This window comes from Rhipicephalus sanguineus, chromosome 2 (assembly GCF_013339695.2).
Source record: "Rhipicephalus sanguineus isolate Rsan-2018 chromosome 2, BIME_Rsan_1.4, whole genome shotgun sequence".
Lineage (NCBI taxonomy): Eukaryota > Metazoa > Arthropoda > Arachnida > Ixodida > Ixodidae > Rhipicephalus > Rhipicephalus sanguineus.
The window spans coordinates 110120582-110144403 of NC_051177.1; the positions used below are offsets into that span (position 1 = coordinate 110120582).

General features: G+C 45.9%; 1 protein-coding gene across 1 annotated transcript in view; it reads right to left on the bottom strand.

The window, feature by feature from the left end:
* The window catches only part of LOC119383513 (para-nitrobenzyl esterase), a 71665-nt gene that overhangs the window by 22503 nt on the left and 25340 nt on the right, over window positions 1-23822 (bottom strand). The window contains exons 2-3 of the mRNA XM_037651683.2: window positions 18436-19022; window positions 5761-5961 (exon numbers count right to left, since the gene is read on the bottom strand). Coding sequence (XP_037507611.1) covers window positions 5761-5961; window positions 18436-18906 — 672 coding nt within the window. The 5' untranslated portion in view covers window positions 18907-19022. The remainder of the gene's footprint in view (window positions 1-5760; window positions 5962-18435; window positions 19023-23822) is intronic.

A 23822-nucleotide genomic window follows, 5' to 3' on the forward strand; every position in this document is an offset into this window, starting at 1 on the left:
GAGCGTAGTGCTACGACGCTTGGAAAGGCTCATAAACACAATGTTACATCCTACGCGTTTATGGTCAGGAAGTTCGTTTCTCTCGCAGTGGAGGCTGTGCAGTTCATACACATAGGCCTTTTGTACGTCATGAAAATTTAAGCGAAGAAACGTTAGTATCGATAGGTGAGAAACTGAGTCCGCTCGAAACTGGACCCCTCCGGTCACAAGGGAGAGCGCATGAGCGTGTGCGCCAATCGAACTCATTCATTGCACAAGAGAAGAGGAAGTGCCTCCAGATTCCAATTACGCTCGAACTCTAATGGATTGACGCTCCATTTCCGGTTCAGCAGTGCCGAACGGGGCTGGCCACCCATGACGAACCGAACGCGCCAATCCCCTAGAAAAACGGCTACGTGGGAAAACAATAAAAAAAGGAAGAAAAAGAAACGCCTTGGTAAGGAATCTGTACCAGATGAAAATATAAAAAAGTGGCGCAGAGAGAGAGAGTTTCGGGGTGAAGATACATGCCGAAAGGGAGCTCACCGTTACACTGCAGTAAAGATCTGATTCTTGTTCTCTTTTCTATATACATTGCTCCTCGGTCGCTTCCTTTAAATCGACCGCCGGCTGCGTTGTCCCCACGAAAACGGTACTCGCCCTAAGTCCACGGCCACATCTTTCCCTCAGAACCCTGTCCACTGTCGCTGACCCCCGGAGGAAAAGCCCTCCGGCCGTTCACGGCGGCCTAGCAGCCTCATCGATCTTCCCAGTGGTGGCAGCACAACCTTTAACGACACTCCTCGGGAGTTGTTTTCGGCGTCGAGAATGTTCTCTTCCTTCCTTCTTTCTTTTTCTTTTTTTTGAAGGCGAGCCTTAGCGTAGGCGCAGTTTTGTTCATCGTTTCTTGTCCCGTGTGTAGGAAGAACGTATCAGCGTCCATGTACCTCCCTCGATTTCCTCGGGCTCATGATCGGGAGAAAATGACGCAAACGGGACGCGGCGAGTGACTTATGTCGACTATTTGCCGACTTGCCCGAGGGCGACTTCCCTCGAGATAGCAGGTCTCACATGACGCTTTATATCTGCCCTTGGACTTAGACAGGACAACGCTGACGAATCATTATGAAGTCGCGCATTTAGGGCGACGCAGTCTGACGTGCTTTTACTTTGCGGTGACGTCCTGCACAATACGGCGGGTTCACATATACATAATGCAAGCGGTGCAACTGTGTTTTTACTGAATAATATACCCAAGAACGAATTGAAAAATATTATGAACATATGTTCAGGAAAAACTCTAGTGCAAATAACTCCATGCCTTTAAATGTTATATAGTGGGTTAAAGCTCTCATCAGTAACCATGATAATTTCGAACGACGTCCTCTTCCATAAGTCTTGGAGCCGCACTCAGCTAGCTTCCTTTGGCTTATCAGGTCCTTTACTAGGGCATGGTAGTCCGACAATATGCCTATCTCTGTTTGACACATGGTGCATAAGTATACAATGAAAGTAATTTGTAGCATTGTTTCGGTGTCAAACTGGTCATAATTTGTTTTGTGTGAGTACAACTCGTTGGCAACTTACCTCTTGTGCGTATATGTCAAGTGAGAACTTCATCGCACTCTAAATGCACCGTCCATTACCGACAGAAATATTTAAAAAGAGGCATTAGAAGAATCTTCAGGTAAGAACTCTGCCTCGTCCTATTTAGCGTTAGGTAACGGTCAATATATTCACCAAAATTCGTCCAAGCAGAGCAAAACTTATATTATATGTGCTAAATATCTTCTTTTCTGATGAGATTAAGTTTAGGTGAACCTGATTTATGTTAATCAGGTGGTCGGTCTAAACAGGCTTACTTCGTTCCTGAAGTCGCTTCGCATGCCACATATAGCAACACCCTCGAGTATGCCAATCATACTCGATGTTGTATACGTTTATGAACGTAACTATATTTTATTCTTCTTGCTACACGAAGTAAGCTCGCCTCGTTCTACGCAGTGACGTCCCGGTGTGTTCTCGATGACACACTCCGCTTACAGAGACCGAAGCCAATACTATTTTATCTGTTCGCTGTTTAGCCACTGTTCAGCTACATATCGGCCATATTTTTTTTAAACGCCAGAAGTATGACCCGTACTTCCAGCATGTTCAAATCAGGCACATTACGGAAGAGCCATTATTATGTTTGTAATTTTGGCACACGTGTGAAGTATACTGGACGCAAAAGCGAAAGATCCTCATGCAAACCCTCTCATTGGCCCGCCTACTCGGAACCGAATGACTTCTTGTAAGAACAATGAATGAGATGGCATTAGAGTCGCCTCGCGAGAGAGCTTTGTCACTCTAACGCTGTAAATTTGCGTGCTCAGCAAATATCAAACTGAAACAATCCAATCCGCACAAAACACCGCGATGCCGGTGAACTATCCCTTTCAGTCACGGTGTGTACATTTGTACACATCAACTTCGGAGTCGCATCACGCGCCGCGTGTTCCTTCAAATGGCCTGAAACTTTGTGTGCACGTTCGTGCAGGCTTCCGGAGTGGACAACTAGCGGTTATTTAAGTTCATTATGCTGCTTCTTGCTGCAAATGATCACTCTGCTGGAGACACTACCATGTTCGACGATCGTTCGACGTGCGACGTTCCAAGACCGACGTCAAGAGTACTTTTTTTTCTTCGCTCAAAAAGGGGGGGGGGGGGGGGGGCATACAACCAAATAAGAAACTGTGCATGCATTTTGGGCGTAACAGTTGATTCATATGATGCAAGGATTGAAGCTGACTGGTTGCCGAATATTTAGATATTTAATTACACGCTAATTAACAATAATTGCTGAAACTCGCACAAAACAACACATTCCTTCATTTTATTTCTTGGAATGTAATACTGAGTGCCTTGAAATCATGCCATGCAAATTGGATGCATTTGCAGACAGTGCATCATAATTCGTGACTGAAAGGGCTATACAAGGAGAAAGAGAGGCATATCTACATGAGAGGCACATCTCGTCCGCAATATTATATTTCTTTGTTGTACTGTTTGTTCGAATTCGGCGCTCTCCAGGACGGAAAGCACGGCCGGTCGGTTAGGATTCAATGTAAAGTGCAAGCGTAAAAGCAAAGGCAGGCGAAACGAAAAAAAAAAAAAACAAGACGACCACGATGCGTTGACGTCTTTCTTTCTTTTCTTCGTGTTTGCTTTTTCTCTGTCTTATACCTTACAATGAACGAAGCCTTATCCACCTTGCCTATTTTCTTTTCCGCTTCAATCCAACACTCGCAGTTAAAGGACATTTTGGTACCTGCTTAAAACTGAAAAGCGATTGCCTGTGATGAAACTGATAGCACTTTAGCTAATCGATCTTCTAAGAGCTGTCGTTAATGATTCAGTATTGAACAAAAACATAGGACAAGACGAAAACACTCCTGCGCACCTAGAACTAATGTTTGGGTAATGTAAGAACGAGAGCGTCTGCGTTTCTCTCTTCACCGTAGGTTGGGAAAGAAAAGAAAGAAAAAGGGGGGTCAACGAAAGCGACCCTTGTCTGCGAAGCCGCTGCAAACGACTCGTGCAGCCACCATTCCCTAATGCGCGCCGTCGAGGACGGAGATAAAGCGGGCATTTGCAGACGAGTTTCTCGGGACCGCTACGCCGATGTGGGCCGATCTCCCACGAGACAACCGACCAATGGCGCGCTGAAACCCGACGCTCTCGGTGCAAATGTCTTGAGGATGGCGTTGCGCAAGCCACCCCCTTCTTACCAGACCATTTTCAAAATCGATCCGTGTAATGCACGTCTCGTCGCCGAGATGACCTTGCTCCCTCCGGAGATCAGGTTTAAAAAATAAAAAAGAAAAGGAACACAGCCGCGATAGTCAGAGTCGTTTTCTTTTGAACGTAAGTTTTCCGAACGAATTCCCTTGATTCCAAGTAGATGAAAGCAATTTACGTAGGAACTGTAGAACGTCGTTTTTTTGTTTTTTTTTTGTTTTTTTGCCGAGTCCAGACGTTTCGTATTCGTGTTGAAGTGTTCCTCGCATTTTTTCGTCTCATGGCCTGGTTTCTGCGCCATTTGGAGGAGGCTACGCTACCTATTGCTTTGTTATTCGACAATGACAGGAGGTCTGTTGTTTCTTTAATAATTTACTTTTCCATTGAGGTGGTAGGAAAGAATGAGCTGACTCGCGATTATGAGAACACTGTTAAGGGGGAAAGAACTTTCGGACCTGCCCATGAGGGCTCCCTTTTGAAACTTGGACATCTCCTGTTGGACATCTACTCGCAATTTTTAGTTGTTCTTGCACGCATAATAAAATGTTTTCGGAGATGGACGAGAAAGTAGAATTCGCTCTTCGGACGACTACTGATTTGTGGTTTACTGTTCGTTCTGGTTCTATTCATGACGCTTCGGAGGTGACGAGGTAGCGAGACCTTTCCACGAAGATCCAATTATTTCGAGGTAACTCCGTGGGAAAAAAAAAAAATATCTCTCCACGTATTTGCAGTGATACATAATTTTTTTTCAATGTGGGAAAATACTTTTGACATCTCCTTCCTTTCCTCCTTATGAAAAAATAAATAAAACGTGCAGCATAAAATATAAAGAGATCGCTTGTGTATGGAACGGCAATATTAGGTGAATCGCGTATGACGTGGATGTTGGCACTTATTACTTCACCTCAAATGTAACAAGGTCCGTCAAATGTTTTCAGGCCACGCCGCCATGGGAATACTTGGGATAGTGACCTGGGAACTTTTGACAGACCCTGCACACCTACGTATACATAATAGAAGTGGAGAGAAGCTTCGAGGCATTGCCTTGACTAGCCCCACCTATATCTGAAACTGCACAATGATAGCCGTAAGCTCTACTTTGCACGGATTATCCAAGAGTCATTTTAAAAACGTACCCTGTGTAATGCTATCTTCATGAACCTTTTGGTCGGCCTTATTGAGTAACTTAATATAATTATTGCACGAAACACTCAGTTCTATCCACAAATACAGAACCAATAAATTGTCCCGCTTTTGAAAACGCCGAAGAATGCGAGAAACAGACATATATAAAATAAGACTCGGTGTTTGCCCATGTAAAGGCAGCAGGAACCGCAAGCGTCGCGTGTTTGATGTGCCTTGCACAAAATTACATGACAACTATACGACTGAGAATCCGTTATCTCGGCTAGAATAGGGCAGATTGCTTCAGTTGCTTCATAATGTATGAAAAAAAACGAAAGTTTAAAACGGAATAAAACGGCAAGATAAACAAAATTGGTAAGAAAATGATCGAGTTCCAGGTGCCAATTATCCTCGTCCAATCATATATGCAAGCCTGTGTGTTAAGGAGACATGCATGTTAACAGTGAAGCATTCGTGTTTAGTAACCAAACATAAAACTAGGCAATATAAATATAAAATAATACGTGGCACTCTAACGCATAGCGGCCGTTCGACATCAGTGATATAATGTAGCAGCGCTGCTTTAGGACTGCCGTGACAATCTGCTCTTTTAGGAATTGTTCCTGGTATCCGCTAGAGCTGTCTGTCGACGACAGGCAAGGTGCCAAGAAAGGCCTCCCTCGCTGTACGGCGGAAACTAGTGGAGGCAATTTGTTTACGTCATTCACAGCTCGACGTGGATAACTGCCGCTTCTTTTATACGCCCTAATAATAGGCGAAGAAAGGGCCGGGCAGCGCTAAAGGCGATCGAGCGACGAGAGCGGCAGAAATGGCTAGAACGCCCTCTATTGTGCGTCTCTCTCCACAACTCACCGTAGGGTCGATGCGTGGCGTCCACACGTTGAGGAAGAGGCAGTCTTCGGACCCTTCGAACTTCTTGGTGACCGGGTTGGCCTGCAGGCACGCCGAGCCAAAGTGCTCGGCCCGTCGGCCGGCCACGCATGACTGGGCGGTGCTCGGCTGCGGCTTGCGCCACCGGCGCTCGCCCACGGGGGCCTCGGCGTAACGCAGCGCCTGGAACGAAACGAAAAAAAAAAAAGTCGTGAAGGCGCTTTCAGATTTCACTCGACATATATGTCGCCTATACATGCATGCATGAAGAGTTCAGCAACGACGCTACACTTACAATCGAAAGTGTGCACAAAGAATATGAGAGTGACTACGAGAGTGAGGAAAGCAACAAAACGCAAGAAAGACAAGCGAGTTCCGCGAAGTGCCTGATGCATTTTACATCGTTCACACTTTCCTCGGCCCCAACGACGACGACGAAGTTATGCAAGGCTTATTGGGCTGAGAGGCTCGGGCCGTCAAACTCTTTCAAAACAACGGGAAACAAAGCGAGATTAGAGACTTCGTGACATAAATCTTGGGTGCGCAAAGTAATTTTTGGTGTGCCTATTTTCCGATTTTCACCATAAAGAAATTCTTACGAGAACGAACGAAAATCGCTTCCCCGGCAATTTCGTTATTGAGGGGCCCGACCGTACTAATTATTGCACTGTGAAAGAATTGTAAGGCGTCCCGAAAAACACTCGAAACTAATGCGGAAAAAGTGTTTAGAAAATAGAAAAAACGATGTCAGCACTTTAGATTTAAGAAAAATTATTGACGACTCGGAGGGCAATATATTCTACTGTGGGAGAGCGCTAAGCCGTCCCAAACTTGTAGTATGTGTAGCAAGGAAAAAAGAGTATCCCTCAGTGTTCAGAAAAAAAAATGGTCGAGGACTCCATTTATTATGTGCTGTACCATGGTACAGTGTTAAGCCGTTTCGAAAATCACATGAGGCGTATACAAAGAACAAGCACAGATCTCTTTATCATGCTAGAGCGGTAACCTGTCTTGTGTGCTGTGTTTGAAAAAAAATTTGAGCGTGGCTTTACTGTCCTAAACACCAATGGACGGCAGAGCTGAGGGAAAGCCTCAGCGACGAAACTTCGCTTCCCTTTCCCATTCACCTCCCTCCTCGCCTCATTAATTCCTTGCCTTGACACTCCATTGCTTTACTATGCTGTACTCTCTCCGTTAGGTGTACTTTCATGTCAAAGAACACCGGGCCGTAAAAATTCCCGGCGCCATCCACTACGGCCTGCCTCATATTCATGTCGTGGTTTTGGCGCGTAAAACCGCAACAATTATTATTATTTGGCGTCCGCTTGCTTGAATTCCTGATGCCACTTTTACAAGCTACAGAACAAATAACACACATTTTCGGCAGTAACATTACAGGTGATTCATTTGCTAAGATTTCTACAGAAGCTGCCCATGTCGACCGAAAGCCATACGAACAGCTAGCTCATTGTTTACCTAATAAATTTAATGATTCACAAAACAAAACTGTAGTTGAAAGTGCACAAAATTTCAAGAAATGTGTCCGAAAATCCTCAAAAATCTGGAAAATGCGACATTTGCTCGCTGCCCTCACAACTGATTTTCTCTGGCGGCAGGCGTCTTAAGATGGTGAAAGGCAACCTTTGGGACAGTAATAAAGAAAGTAAGTTAATCAACTATTTAATTAGTAAAGTTAGGCGCTTATGGTAAATGGGAGAATTGAAGTTCTTCATGCCAAGAACCCATCGCAGCTTTGAAATATAGAAAATGCGGCCTCTAGTAATTATTCTGGCGTAATGAAATTCAGCCAACTTCAATGGCGAAACTGAAACCGACGCAACGACGTGCGCGACCAGCAGATGACCAGGATGACGTCAGTGCTCTAGACAACAATTACAGAGGTGTACTTCTTCCACGTTCGTTAACGTATGTCCACCATGCGTGGTATAATTGCAAGCCCAGCCCGCACACCTACACAAGTCGGTCTATAGTTGATATAATAAAGGTCACTCATTCTGGACGTCTCCGAAGAATATGAGAATATGGCAGTTACGCTCTTCCTCGTTGCGTTTTCCGTTTCACCGCTGAATTTCGCTGAATTTCATTACGTCGGAATTTTTACCAGAGGCCGCTTTTTCGATATATCAAAGCTGCAACGGGTTCTTCGCATGAAATACTGCAATTCTCCGACTTGACATAACCACCAAACACCCCTAATTAAAAAGTCAATTAATTTAACTTTCTTAATTGCTGCCCCAAATTGTCTCTTTCGCCGCCTTAAGATGGCTGCAGCTACAAAAGCAGAATTGTGACGGCATCGGACAAATATCGCATTTCCCTGATTATTGTGATTTTCGGACACATTTCTTGAAAGGCCCGGTATAAGCAGTGGCTGGTCCCAGTGTGTGACGCCGCCTACTACTCTTCTCTCGCATAACGGTTGCCGTCGCACAGTAGCGAACAAGCACAAAACTAACGATAAGTATATAGACGAACAGTCATGCACTTAGTTCGACTTGCTTACCGATAGGCCCAGTATTCCAAACTAAAGCAAGATCACGCGGCGAAATACACCTCCACATTATTTTGCCCACGGCGGTGCTCGAGTGCCCATTCCGTATAACTAAACATGTTCCTACAGTTCATACTTATCGACAGCGCATATACATACTGGCAGACACTGTAGTTATCAAGTGTCTTTTCTCCGCAGGCGGCTCTCAGCGAACGTTCCTTCCATCGAAATATTGAGAATCGGCGGAGAGATGCTAGATACCAACAGGACGCAACTGCGCCTGCATTGTGTTCGAGTGTGTAAAAGCAATTTTCTTCCTGAGATCATATCGCATGCTGGAACTGGCGCTTCGGTTACGGAAGAACGGCCTCGTGTAAAAAAGTATGCTACAGACACGGTGTACCAGTTTCTGAAGCTCTGTATTCGATCTGAAACGCACGCTCTTTCTTACAGAGACAAGCAAAACGGTAAAAAGCGATTGGTAAAGGCCTCCATCTCGTATCTCGAACCTTTGATCTCATTTTGTCGCCCCGGATACACCGCAATCTTCCTTGGTGCCGCGACCACTGCACGCGTTGTTACGTTTCATTTTTCTCCGTTCTCAGGTTTCAACCTTTTCCCTTACACTTTTTTCCTTTACACTTCCAATTACTCGCGCCTGGGCAGGCTTGCGCGGGGTTCTGTTTTCGAAATTCGCGTCCTTATTTTTCTATCTGTCCAGATCGGCGTATCTCCATGCTCCTTAACGCATACATTATTCTTGCGTGGCCGTTGCTATAGCTACTGCTGTCGTCTCAGAAGGAAGATGTGCTATGCAACTGTAAAGCTAGAGAGGGAGAGTAAAAAAAAGGAAATCGCTAACGCGAGGCTTGCATTCTTTTTTTTCTTCTTTTTTATAACCAAGGCTATTTCTCTCTTCCGATTGTCTTCCAACCCTGAAACAATGCTTTGCAAGGTATTTCGCCGTGTTAACAGCATGGATATTTCACAAGAAAAGACTGCGTCAGGAGAAAACAAGGAATACTGAGCATAAATGTCGAATAAAATTAAACAGCAGATCTTAGCATTGCAAAGTATTCGAGATGACTTTCTCAACGACGTGCCCAGCTTACGAAAAAAATGGATCGAAAGTACCTGTAATTTGTGAATTGTTAGTAAGATCAATAAATTTAGGCGTATATTTCAGTACTAGTGCTTCGTCGTTGCCTCCTGTGCATTTAAGTTAATTTACGGATGCTCTCCAGGCCTTCAAAAAGACATCGGTTAAGGAAAGAAGAAGTGTTATAAGTCGTAAGCAAGTAATATCTAAGAGCAGCAAATACACCGTTAAAATAAAAAGATTATTCACATGATTCAAGAAGACGCAACAAGGATGCTACACTCAACGATACTCGGTGTCAACCCGAGTGATGCGAAAAATTCTGGATCACGTCACCACATGACCTCATCAAGCCGTCACACATTTCCAAAATCTGTCACGTCACGTAGTACGACGTCAAATGATGACGTGATCACATGACGTCGTTGCTTGGTGATGAATTAGCCTATCCCGGAGGCGCGAGAGTAGCAGAAATATTACACTACCCCCGATATCCGAGGTCATGCAAAGTCACACTAGATACAGAAAGCTTTCGAGGGCGAATGATCAATAAAATCGACTAAAAATAAAACGAAAAAGAAGACGGATTTCGCCTTCGAGACATCTTAGGCGAATGCATAAGGAACCCTGTGAGTTTTGAGATTTCTATTTCCCGCTCGCGTTGAGCATACCCCGAGATCGGGTTGAAGTGTGATCCTCCTTAAGTAAAAATTAAATAAAATCCTACGCAGCATTTCTCACGAGGGGGTGCTGAATAATTTTGTATATTCCTTTGAAAGAGCTTGGTCGAGTACATCAGGCGTTTCCATAATCATCCTACAGCCATCAGACGTCTATACTATTTCTGGCGTCTTAAGCTCCCGTGGGCGAATTACGGGCTCCGCATGAGTAATACAGGAGACCACGGAAAGGAAGTGTTCGAGAGATATTTACACGCGGAAGTACTCAAGCATCTTGCTACTAAAATACATTGGGCCAACAAATTAAAGTTTTGTCAGAATTTTGTTGTAAGAAGACCCATCGCTGCTCTCAATAATTTATTGCTGCATTTCAAAAGGGCACTTTTTATACTTAATAAACAATAAAAAGGCAATACATGGGAGAGAGCGAATGGACCAAGTGAATGAAGAATATTTATCATTTGCGTCCGCAATGACACCTATGCGCAATATTACCTATCACAATAGAAAAAGATTTCCAGTGGCTTAGCTCGGCTATGCCCGGATATACGTAGGGTTAGCAAAGGTTCCGCTGATTATTCTTAGCCTTCCAGATTGCATAGGATTATTAGCATTCTTCTGTTTATTCTTCGTACACTGAACCGCTAATTGCAGGCAACTACTTTGGGATCCGATGAGATAAACTTCTCGGCTCTTCTGCGCCGTCGAGAAGCATTTGCACTCTCCTTCTCCATGGCGTTACCCACCTGCAAACACCAGTCAGAGGCACTATCAAGCGGCCCAGCGCAGTGTCAGACGGCGACTGCACAGCGAAGGCTAATAGTTGCGCGCGCGCCGGCGCCACTGTGTCTATGGCTACGACGTTACTCCTCTAGAATGCGGCGCAGACCAGCAGCGGCGAGCCGCGCGCGGCGGTGGCGGAGTCTGCGCGCGCGCCGGCGCCACGTGTCTGCCACGCCTACGACGCCACTCCTCCCGAACGCGCAGAGCAGTAGCGGCGAGGCGCGCGCGGTGATGTCGGAGAGCGTGTGAGATGGCCGCTCCGGTGACTCAGCTGTGTGACATCACTCATCCTCGCGCATGCGCAGCACGGCTCTTGACCCTCCAAGCGAAATCGGCTTCGGCTAGGCAAGTGTAGCCAACGCTAGAAAAGAAACAGGCAGGCACTAAACTGCTGCGACACATAACCTCCTTCGCACCCTTTGCTAGTCACAAAACTAGGTGCCCCGTAACCGAACCAGCAGTTGCACTGAACAACAAGGTTTTTCGTGGTGTTTTATGGAAAGCGTCGATCTCAGAGACTACCGCCTAGTATTATTATCCAACTGCAACAAACGATTTTCTTGATGGCCCCTCGTAAATAAGCACTAACCAATGTAATTTTATGTAAAATCAACACACCATAAAATAAGTTTTATTACTTTGTACTTCAGCTATTGAACAATGTGAAATAGCACCTATGCGTGGGAAACCGTTGATGTAACTGTGGTCTTTTCTTTTCGATAAAGTTGTGTACATCATTATTGTACTATTGCACTTTGGTCGCCCAGAATATTTCGAGCACTTGCAAGGATGTCTGTGTTCACTACCAACCTTAGTCATTGGGCATTTGATACTACATATGTGTCGCTCTTAACTGAGATATAGCCAATCGCTTGAAACTGCGTCGAATCGAACCGCCGCTCTGTGTATCGCAGGATGTATATCATATGCATTCTCATTATACATATTTACATACCCAAATACCATGATCAAATACATCGTACATAATACAATGTGTCGCCCACATTGTCATATAAATGTGCTACAAGTGAAACCATTACGCAGACCACTTATGAAAGCGGCACCAGAAAAACAATGGTTGACCTTCCTTTTACAGGCAGTGGCCGTGTCCAAAGAAGCACAGAAAGCTAAGTTTTCCTAGTTACCCGTACTGTGATCAGAAAAAAGGTTCTCGTCTTGATTATTTTCTTGCTTTTTTTAGTGCAATTTCGAGACTGCTGGATTTAAGACGACACGTGCAGCGAAGGCTCATATACCACATCGTAATAGGCGAGTGCTATGGCTAAGTAAGTAATAAAACATTATTACTCGCTTCTTCCGGTACCCGTCACGAAGCATCGTTTTCCAAAACAACACCCTCCTCTCCTCGTCTCTGTCTGCCTCTCCGCTCTCTTCTCAAACAAAATATATCTCTCTTACCAAGGAAAGTAAAGCCCGCTGTAGTCTGCTCCTGAAACCAAAATACAAACGCGTACAAGCATATACAGCCTATTCCGGGGTTTGTCTTTCCTCTTAGGATCTTCCTTATCGTACTCATAGAGACATCCGCGGGAGATAGCGGCTTCCGCCCGAACAAAAATATTACCCTCGTATTTCGTTTCGATTTTTTCCCCCGCGCTTCTGTACTCCCCGTACCAATGCGCCGAACTTGAGACGACACTCCCGGGCTTCTTCTCATCCGCTTCGCAAACAGTGCAGAAATAAGAAGACCCGGGACGTTGTGTCTCCGCTCGCTTCTCTTCTTTTTCTCGTTGGCACCCAACCAAGGGCGCAGATACGCGCGGGGGGACTGGGACACCGAGATTTGTTCATCCTTTCTTTTGTTATTTTGTTCGGCCAGAGTTTCACTCTTATATATCCCCAAGCGGAGGACAACAGTCCCCTCGTCCATTCGCGCGTTGCAAAACGAAGGAGGCTGGCTGCCACTTTTAGGTTGCTGCTTGCTTCCCCCGCCCTGTGGTGTCTGCGATCGATAGTGGGCGCGCTGCTATAAGCAAGTGGGGAGAGCGCGGTTCTCCCTCAAGCCGTTCCCCTGCAGGGACCCTCCTCACCATGGACCTTGAACAAATTGGAAAGAGGGAGGAAGCGACGGCGGAAGGCGTTGTCTCTTAAGGGGTAGCGAACGGGCGACTATAGCAGCGGCTCCCGGCACCGCGGGAAAAGGCAGTGGAGATGACACTGTCAGGGTTGCTTGTGATGTAGCGGCTTATACGCTGGGCGTTATCCCCTTGGGGTGGGATCCGTGTCCTGCGAGGTTGTTTGCTTTGGCCGCAGAATCCGGGGCCCGCGCTTCCGCTGTCAACCGGGACATGCCATGGGTGTGCGCTTATTTCAGTTTTATTTTTTATAATCTGGTGTTGCTCCTTTTCGTAGGACTGTTTCTTTTTCCTCCGAGCCTGTACTCAGTAGCATTCCGGTGTGTCATTTGCTTTGGAGCTGCGGTTCTCCCTTTCCTGTGTCAGCAATCTAATCCACTTGCCCGGTGCACGCGCGTCTGTTCATGTGTATCAGAATCTACACTCGGTGAAGCTCCTTCGCATATTTGACCAACGCCTGTAGTTAGGCGTGACTTTCACGCAAGCGTACACTCTCTTCTCATTGGAATGCCGCACACCTTCAGATGGGAATCCCGCAACTGCGACGGCACGATAGAACACATACCGCGTTCTTGTGGTCGCTTTACTGCCAAGCGCGATCTTCTTTGCGCTGCTTTGAACCAACCAGAGCATATGGGATTTTCAGAGGCAAAGAGGCTCGGACCATGAAACTACGCCTTGCAGGCCAGCAAGGCGACATGGCCGTAGCTACTGTTTTGAAGATAGACTGGGACTACAGTGATCAATTGGAGGCATGTATGGGACATGCGCACATATTCCACCCTGGTACCACATTGCTCCCTCTTTTTTTAATTCTCTCCATCTCGTAATCCATTGTCCCCTAGTAGGGTAGCAAATCGGACGCGCGTTTGGTCCATCTCCCTGCCTTGCCTTCCTCCTCCTTCTCCAACGTCCAGACACGCAATATGCGACTTGCTTTCCGGGGCCCTTCTTCCTTCCATAATGGGAATACCTGAACTCGCAGACCGGGAAGAAGGTAAATAAACACGAAATGTAGCTTAGAAATATAGACTGTTGGGCCAGTTGGCAATTCGTGATGAGTAAAAATAGCGCGAAAAAAAAAAAATGTGGGACACGACGAAGAAAGCTACAAGACATACGCTTGTCCTTAACTTTCTTCGCCTTGTCCCACGGTTTTTTCGCGCTATTTTTGTCCGCCACGAAATGTGGAAGCCGGCTGTGATTAAGCCAGCAGGAAATGGCATAATCAAAATTACAATTACCCGTCATCCCAACGGCTGAACAATTCCAGGCCACTATAAATGGGTCAGATTTGGCAAGACGAAAGCACAGCAAGGGTTACCGAAAATACTGAGGTGTTCACAAAGAAATCGGCTACGGTGAATTGGTAATTTTCATTTACCATAAATAACCGCCATCCTATGTATTTCCTTACGTGTCGTACTACCTTCCACCCGCAACGGTGGCGTAGGGCTTATGGTGCTCGACTGATGACCCGTAGGTTGCGGGATCGAATTCCGGCCGCGGACGCCTCCTTTTCGATGGGGGCGAAAATGCTTGAGCCTTCTGTACTTAGATTTAGGTGCACGCTAAAGAACGCCAGGTGGTCTTAATCTCCGGAGCTCTCCACTACGGCGTCTCTCATAATGACATCGTGGTTTTGTAACGGTAAACAGTAGTAGTAGTAGTACTAACTTCTGCGTACGCCTCGTTCTCTCTTTCACATGCATCACGTAGGGACGCCATTCATCCTCGAGGCATTACTGCGCCGACGTCGCATACAGCGCGCTGTACGTTGGCAGCCACATCATTATCACAGAAGCCGCAGATGCAAGTGAAAGGCTTCAAAGAGAGATAGGGAGACAGTACCTGCTCTTGAGATTCACAGTGCGGGTGAGACGTTTGTCAGCACCCCGTCCATTGCATAGTCCAAAAAAAAGAGCCGACAGAAATGGGTTATTCGTGCAAAGAGCACTTGGGAGGGGAGACAATAGGCGATGGTAACATTTGAGACATTTGTCGTCGACTTGGCACCTGCTTGTCACCTGCGCAATCAAATTTATATATGCGTCCTTTGTATTGATAAAGTTCACTTGAAGTCTAGTGGTTGTCCTGTGCCGTTCTGCGTAAGGTCTGTACTGTGTCCTCGCTATAGTTGGTTAATCCATAAGAATAAATATAAGCTCTCTCAACAGCCGCCGCTGTCCCACCCGGAAAGAATTTGCATAGGTAATCTATCCAATCGCATTTACTCATTTCCTTCATGGTATTAACTATTTGCGCATTTCAGGTAGGTGATTTACACCCACAGACATACGTTCGTGTCGCTGGTCTTCGTTGGGAAATTTGAATGTGATATGATTTGGCCACATTTCATCACTTCGCAGCCGAACATATTGCCACGCCCACTTCTTGTATTCGGGTTTGACCAGCAAGGACAGTTATCAACGCTCGACGCAGTCACATCCGCAGTGTTTGAGAAGCTTCGCGATTGTAGTAGATCGTTTTGTTAAGATTGCGCGCGAGACGCGAACGCTCGAGCTTATTCTAGAACCTGCGCGACAACCAGCGATAACGCTGGAATATTCGCCGGCACATGTATAAAGGACGACGCGCTTCACCGCTTGTCAGTTGATCGACGGTCGACGCTCTGTTCGCCGCTATCAGTGTATCGCTGTAGTTTGACTTTCCGTTTCCCGGCCGCAAGTTCGGCCAAATAGTTTCATCTCGGACGTGCTGACTGCTGTCTTCGTCGACGTCACGACCACGTGACAATATTGTTTGAAGTAAGGACGGCGAACTTGTTATTCGTACTATGCATATCGAAAAAGCGCATTGGAAGCGAAAAAGTACTTACGGTTAGAACGGCAACCACCTATCACGACTGTCTTGCACGGATGAATAGCAGGCGCGCTGCAGTTATATATTCTTATTTTTAGGTGTTGTTCTATTTATTATTAGGCTGTACCAACTGAGTATCACGGCGCTCGATAAAAAAGAGTGCGGCCTGTTGCATTGCCCGAATATGCCGGGAGCAGCCTGGTTGAGTTGATTGCCGCGGTGGCGCCGCAAGGCCAACCACACTAGAGTTACTGTATATGTCTTCTCCTTGTGTGGCGAATTTTCTTGAGGAGCCTGAAGCTCTCGAAAAATATTACTGGTGACCACGTCATCCCCACTTTTATGTATGCGTTATTTTAATAAGAACGAGTCACCTCTTATTTCATCTGTTGGACTTTTGACAGAATAAAATGCCATAAAAAATTCGTGGTAGCCGACATTGACATCACGAAACAGAGCGGCTGCACGGCGTGCTCATATATTGCGGGATACAGCGTCTCGTGCACGCCACAACCCTAGTTGTTTTTAGGGGCGAAGCACCTTAGGGTCTCAGCTTGTCGGCGGTGCACAAGAAGCTTTAAAAAATTTAAAAACTGCTTGACGGTGCATCGTTGTGTGCTGTCGCCGCGTCCATTGTCGTGACCCTTTTGCTTGCTTGCATCTCATGTCCTGTTCATTTGCTTGAGCGCAAGAGAGGGCGCCACTGCCTCAGCGCTCCCCGTGTGGCGAGAGAGAGCGGAACGGCACGTGTTGACTATGTTAACACTCTTTCTGCGATCAACCCTGAACTACCAGCTCGCGAGGAGCGAAAACGCGCCCTTACTCGCGAGAGACAACGCCGACCCAGGCAGCGTCTGCTAGCGAGTCTCTTTAAAAAAAAGCCGGCAGATCCCACGCATTGTGGGAATAGATGTAATGCGAAGCAGCCAGCAAAGAACTTCATACATCGTCTTGTTTGTCATTGAGGCATTGAAGTCATTGATGTTGTGAACATCTAGTTGGCTATATATGGCAAGTTTGTCATGCATGCATGCATGTGAAATAGGGTATATGTCATGCTAATGAAACGTATATTCTGGTATAATACACCAGAACGTATATTCCGGTATATTGCCGCCACCTTACATATACGATGCGCTGACCTGCTACATATGTACGTCACACACTCCGGTGATGCCATACCAATTTTGGTATATATGCCACCTGTTATTTATGTTCTTCACACAGTCCCGTCGCTCAACACCAATGTTGGTGCATACCAAGCTAGCGAAACGGCCGCCAGTACATCATGAGCGTGGCACGTAAGTCATGCTGTACATGACATGCGTGTCATATTTTCATGTTAACTCCTGTTATTTTGTTCGTCACAGAGTCACGTCACGCAACGTTAATTTTAATGTATATCAAGCTAGCGTATCTACAGCGGAATCTACAGCGGATCCACAGCCACTATAGTCATCCATAAAGAAAGCGACAGAATCCCAATAAAGAAGGGCGTACGGCAGGGAAACACGATCTCTCCAATGCTATTCACCGCGTGTTTACAGGAGGTTTCAGGGCCCTAGATTGGGAAGAATTAGGGATAAGAGTTAATGGAGAGTATCTCAGAAACCTGCGATTCACTGATGACATCGCATTGATGAGTAACGCGAGAGACCAATTACAGATCATTATTACTGAACTGGATACGGAAAGTAGAAGAGTAGGTCTGAAAATTAGTATGCATAAAACTAAAGTAATGTGGAACAATCTTGGCAGAGAACAGCGCTTTGCGATAGGTGGCGAGACACTAGAAGTTAGTAAAGGAGTACATCTACTTAGGACAGGTAGTAACCGCGGAGTTGAACCATGAGAGTGAAATAACTAGAAGAATAAGAATGGGATGGGGCGCATTCGGCAAGCATTATCAAATCATGGAAGGTAGTCTACCACTATCCCTCAAGATGAAGGTATATAAGAGCTGCATCTTACCGGTACTTACCTACGGAACAAAAACCTGGAAACTTACAAAGAGGACAAGGCCGGACTTACAAGTGAATTTTAATAAAAGAAGGTGCTCCCTAGAACACCGCCACGAATGCGTACAGAACAAAGAGTAGAACCATGCTAACCTACAATCTAACACGTCGCCCTATCCCCCCCCCTCCCCACCGGCTCCCGCTTATATTTATCATTTTATGCGGACGTTAATTCATGTACTACATGGTGCAATTATAGTTTCCGTCAGATATTGAAATTTGTTATGAGCGCTTTACGCCGAATGTTCACTTAAGCATAATCGAGCGCCCAAGTTCTTGATGTGGAAAGCTTCGCGTATATCCCTCTCCAGTATGCGTTTGTCTGTATTTTGCCAAGTGGGCTTAATTTGCAAGGACATACACGTGTATGTTGTTCAGCAGCATCTAATTTTGTTCATATGGCTTCTTCTTACCGCAGGAGTGGTACGTATTCAGCCATCATTCCGGCACTGTTATGCAATGACCTCGGAATAATTACGGCGTCAGAGTGCTTAGATTTTCCAGGACCGTAAGCGTGCCATCGCACACTATCCATGCTTGAGTAGACATGCCTGTGAATGAAAACTTTTTACGAGAAGTGAGAGCGTAGGATGTCGTCCTTGCGAGTTATGCTAAAGCACACTCCGGCATATCGCTTGATCCTCACCTTGAAAACAAACGCGCCGTCCTCGATGACTCCTGCAATCTCTCCACAGCCGGGTGTCCGCGCACGCACCACGTCTTCCAGCGACCTGCCGGAGCCGCCTGACGACCAAACGGACGTGGTCCCGGACGCGTCACCAGTTGACGCGGTGCTGGCACTGCTGCTAGATGGGCTGACCGTCGTTGCAATCACCCCCGCTGCCACAGTGACCAGTACTGTTAGTGTCACAAGCGTAGTGACCGCTACGAGAACGCACATCTTCGGGCTGCACCTGCCTTGCTGAGACCCTGCTGCTCCAGAGGTAGACCAGTAGTGACGACGCGAACGCTGGGCGTGGTCCACAAGCCGAGACGCGGGCGCGGCACTTGCAGTTGGCGAGTTGCGTGAGTCCTGCTGTGTGTCCGTGTACCGGACGAGGTCGTCCTCGTCGTCCAAATGGCTATAAGGTCGATGCGCGCCCCGCAGCAAGGACATGCTACACCATGAGACGGCCGCAACTCAAGATCCGCCCGCCGCCGCGGCAGAACAGTCTCTTGACGTCATTCCTCTGCGAGGGACCTCCGCCGGTGTTTCCAAGCACTCGTCGCCGCCTGCGCATACAGATATATGAAGAGGACATTAGGCTAGCTCTGATAGAACGTGTTTTGATCACCTGATTCAAAGCATGTACATTTGTTTGTACAGGCCTAAACTAATTTGTTGCTAACAAGGTAAGCCTTGATACATGATTGATGCTGGTTTTAAAAAATACACAGAACTCTTTTCGACGGCTGATTCACGACTTTAATAAAACGTATATTTCGTAAGACGTGTCAAAGATATTTGTACCTATAAAACGTAAAGGAAATATTTCACTCTTTATTTCCTGCTCAATTTTCAGAGCAAAAAAAGCATTATTTGTCAAAATAATGGTTTTGTCAAAAAGCATTATTTGTCAAAGTAATGGCGGCGCCACTCGCATTGGTGCCGCCAACGCCGAAGCCGACGGTCAGTTTTCTCTTTTGCTGAGGCATCAAACGGCTTTCACCTTAATAAATGTGTAAACGAAGCAGCAGCTTTTCAGTGCTGTCTTCGATGGCACATCACATACGGCGGGAATAGCGGCAGTGTAGTGTTATCATCCTGAAATCTACTTCTATCGTCGACAATGTGCTGACCTACGCAGCGAGCGGAAAACTGAGGTCATTGTAGCGTAATGAGAATTTACGAGTGCACATTCAGTAATTGCACTCTTCTGTAACAAGATGGATGGTCGAACGTGCGCTTCTACGGAAAGCAACTACCATCTACTAAATAGCCCAATCTCGAACATTGCTTCTGCGGGAAAGACTGAGATTCGCGAGACTCGCCGCGAAGTCTGCCAAATGTGGTACAAATCGTTGGAGAGTACATGTCGAATACTTCAATTTGTCACACATTTGCTGTGTAGCTTCTTGTAACAACTCAGGCAAGAGCTTTCCACTGGGATGTTTAAATATAGTGCGTAGCATGCGTGATCTGGAAGACGCTGTTGCACAGTCGTAAATACGTGCCTGCCAAGAAGAATGACCCACATGACATTTTTAAAGACGATAGTTTTTCTTGGGATACTTAAACGCAGAAATTTTGGTCTGTCTTTCTCTCTGTCTTTCTGTTTGTCGGCACGTCACTCGATTCAGCCACTCGACCAAAATTGAACCACTTGCCCAACGGCCAGCCATCTTGAACAGCTGACTGGGTTCATACTTGTGTACATTGCCTGATCAAAAAGCAAATATTACGCATATCTGAGGCGCAACTAGTATTAGGTGGTGTGTTCCTTTAATAGAAAAGGCATAAATACGTAATTCTAAAGACCCTAGTTTCTTAAACTGCGCTGAAAATGTGACTGCGCTGAAACTTGCCTTCCTCCGTGCCCTCTGCACGAGCTCATTCTTGTGTTTCGGTTTCGGTTGTGTATTGCACTGTACAAAAGCCATGGGGCGCCGCTCTGACATTCCTGTTTTACCCAGGCGACGTGTAAATAAAACAGTGTGTGGAGAGTACTCGTTGAGTGCGGACGTTTCTTCTGCTTCAGCACTTCGCGCCCAACCGCGTGTTCGGGCTGGCTGGCGTCCCCGCCGGTCGCGTTGGTCTCCACCGGTCTTCGCCTGCTGCTGCGCCGGGACTACCAGCCCGCATCACAGCACTCATGTTTCCCGAGGTATTGCCAGATGGCGTCCATATCTCACGCAGCGCCTCTTCTATCGTATTTAGACGACATTTGCAGCAAAGCACGCAGATACGCGGCCAGTTTTTGTTTCAGGATGGGGCCACTATCCTGTGACACTGTCCGTGCTATGAGCGCGCTGATAATCTATAGTGGTGGAATCTTCCAAATAGAGTGACTGCACTGCACTGACCCACTAAAACACTAGTGAGACGGCGAGTAAACAAGCGCCCTGACCCACTAACCTTGACAGCAAAGGAGGCATACTGATATTTGCTTTCCAAGGGAACGTTGGTCTTCTTCAATGATATTTTGTTGCAGCTGAGAATATTGAGATTCAGTTTTTCCTGATACTGCGTAATCTTGTAGCGTACATAGTCGTCAGCCAGGGCATCTAAACTTGGGAAGATGGATCCCAATCGAATTTTATCAGGATGGTGGATCCTCATCAAATATATGTCGCCAAACTAGCATCTGAATATGTGGTACGCTCCTGTGGTGGACTTCGGCTTTTATTTTGTTCTTGTGTACGTCCCTGTGATGTTTACATAAACCTATGTACATGGACGTTTTTGTATTTTGCAATCCATTGTCAAACCGTCGTTCTTGAGCTGAGGCGTGCTAAGCCATAACGACTGGGATACCGCGGCAGTTCATCGGAGCAAGACAGCGATCTTCTACGTGTGTATGCTGTTCAGAAATTCTACGCATGAGTAATCCGCAATGGAAGCTTTGCTACAAAATGAGTTCACTACTCGATGCTGTATAACTACAGTGAAAAAAGATATCCTACTGCTGTCGTTCTCACTTTTACTATATTTACATCCACTGTTAAAGCATGTCACAAAGAAGCAAAAATCACACCTAATAAATTGTTCATGAGCCACAGCCTGCTACCCTCATCCTGACAAGTACTAGATCAGTTACAGATCAACAAGCCGCATGACTATACTTAAACCATAAATCAACGTTATCCACGTGCTACTCACTATATTGCAAGGGGATTCATTTTTTTATAATTTAATTGCCGTGGATGCGGACTCGAGAGCAAGACCAACGATCTACAGCAGTGGCGTGTTCTTTGTTTCGAATGAAAGAAATTCAAATTTTTTTGCTTTTTTGTTGCATCAAGCTCAGTTGAAAAACAGATTCTGCTTTCTCTCTTCCTTTCCGAGAAATGCGTGACTGTAATTCCTACACTGCACACAGGGTCGATGCTTTACTACCGCCTTGCAGAAAAACACTAAACAAGATCGCAACATGACTGTGTACGTCATCTCAAGTTAACACTGCTCAGGACAAAAATAAACAAACAGAAACTCCATACAGCGAAGCTGGTGCAGCGAGGTTTCCCGAGGAAACTGCTGATATAAGCAGCTTGGCAACATCGGCAAAGTACGTGCGCAGAAAGCCTCAGAAGATCACTGCTGCTGTTTCCTAGTCGCTTCTTTAAGGGACGAGAGCCTGTCAGGTTCTAAACCTACTTTTTTGTTATCGCATAGTTGATGTTATCTCGTATTTCTTTCAAAAAAATAAGGTTCCTCCCTATCTTGCACGGTTCACGGAATAATATTTCAGGGCGAAATTCGCTCAGCAGAAAATTTGTTACGGTCACTCTTTGTGAAAATTTGCAATAGCTTGCAGCCTCTTTGAAAATCTACAAACTTTGTCATCATATAAGCAGACACTCATATCCTTGCGAAAGGGCAGCATCTCAATTCCTTTCTTGGTTTATCTTGTTGTGCGTTTTATTCCGTGTACCTTTACTCTTGCTGTGCAACCTGCCTTTTTTTTATTTCTGCATGTTACATTTTGTAAATGATGAAGTTTTCTCTCCACTTGGGCCCTTGAATTGCGATTAGTGATTTCTCATCAATGCATACTGATGTAAATGTTAATAGGACTATAGTAGCAGGAGAAGCAGAAGTTTGAACTTGAGGCACCCGACTTACTGAAAAACATCCGAATTTTGCATCTAGTACCTGTATCTGTATCTCGCCCGACTGTATCTCGCCCTTCTGTGAAGTGGGCTCCTGATTGACAGGCAGATGAAAAAGAAGTCTAGAACGAGTCGTCGCTCTGAGAACTTATTTCTGGCTAAATAAGGTAATGCAAGCACTTATCGATCGTATTTTAGGAGAGCGCGTTTATCTATTAGTTTTTAATTGTCCACTGCGCAGAGTGGCTGATACTGATGATAACGAAACGGCATGGGACGTGTACTAAAGAGTGTCGAAGAGAGGGGAAAAAGCGTTCGATTTTCCAAAACGCCAGCCCTCCTGCACTGGATATTTAACTTACAAGGGTCCTGGCCTGGGTTAGCTGGTAGAAATTCATAGTGTGGTTATTGGCGTATCCTATTATAAGCCTAAGATAGGAAGAAACACACTTGTGCGCTTGTGTCCGTTTGTTCGCGTCCTGGTTCTGAAGAGGAGTGGAGATTGCCGCACCCAGGATATTTAAGTGGGGACATTTAAAAGCCGATAACGCCTAAAATCCATTTAGAAAGAGTATTTACTTTAGGTTTATAGGACCTATAGACGACAAGGATGAAGATAAGGAAGCCAAAAAAGAAATATACGGTAATTTTTGTTGCTTTATTGAGTTGCACATTGACGACTGCGAAGCAATAGATGAAAGTGGATGAAGGTTTAAAGGAAAGAAAACCTGCCCTCGGTGGAAGTCGAACTCACGTCCTTGAAGATATGACCGTAGCGTTTGTCGGTGCAAGAAAAAAGGCATAAATACATATAGATAAGCGTCTCAATGTAAGTCTCACTATGACTCCCGTGTGCACCACTCTGTGGTATACATATACCTTACCAGTTCTGTCGTATAAGCTTTACTGGACGCGCGCAGTGCTTATAGCAACAGCGGCAGCCATACGCTTCCTTCCACCGCAAAATTCATAGAACAGAATGTCGGAGCGGGCCACTCCAATTTCTCGAGATTCACCAGCAACCACGAATATTTTGCCGCCGCGATTGTACATTTCTTTTAGTGTTCGACTGCTGGCACGATGGTAGTGGGTTTGATTCTGCCTGCGACGGTCGCATGTCGATAGAGGTGAAATGCTAGATGTCCGTGGTAATAGATGTAGCTGCACGTCGAAGAACCCAGGCGGTCGAAGTTTCCGGATCCCTCCACTACGGTGTGCCCCATAATGCCGTCGTGGTTTTTGCACGTAAAACAACAGGAATTA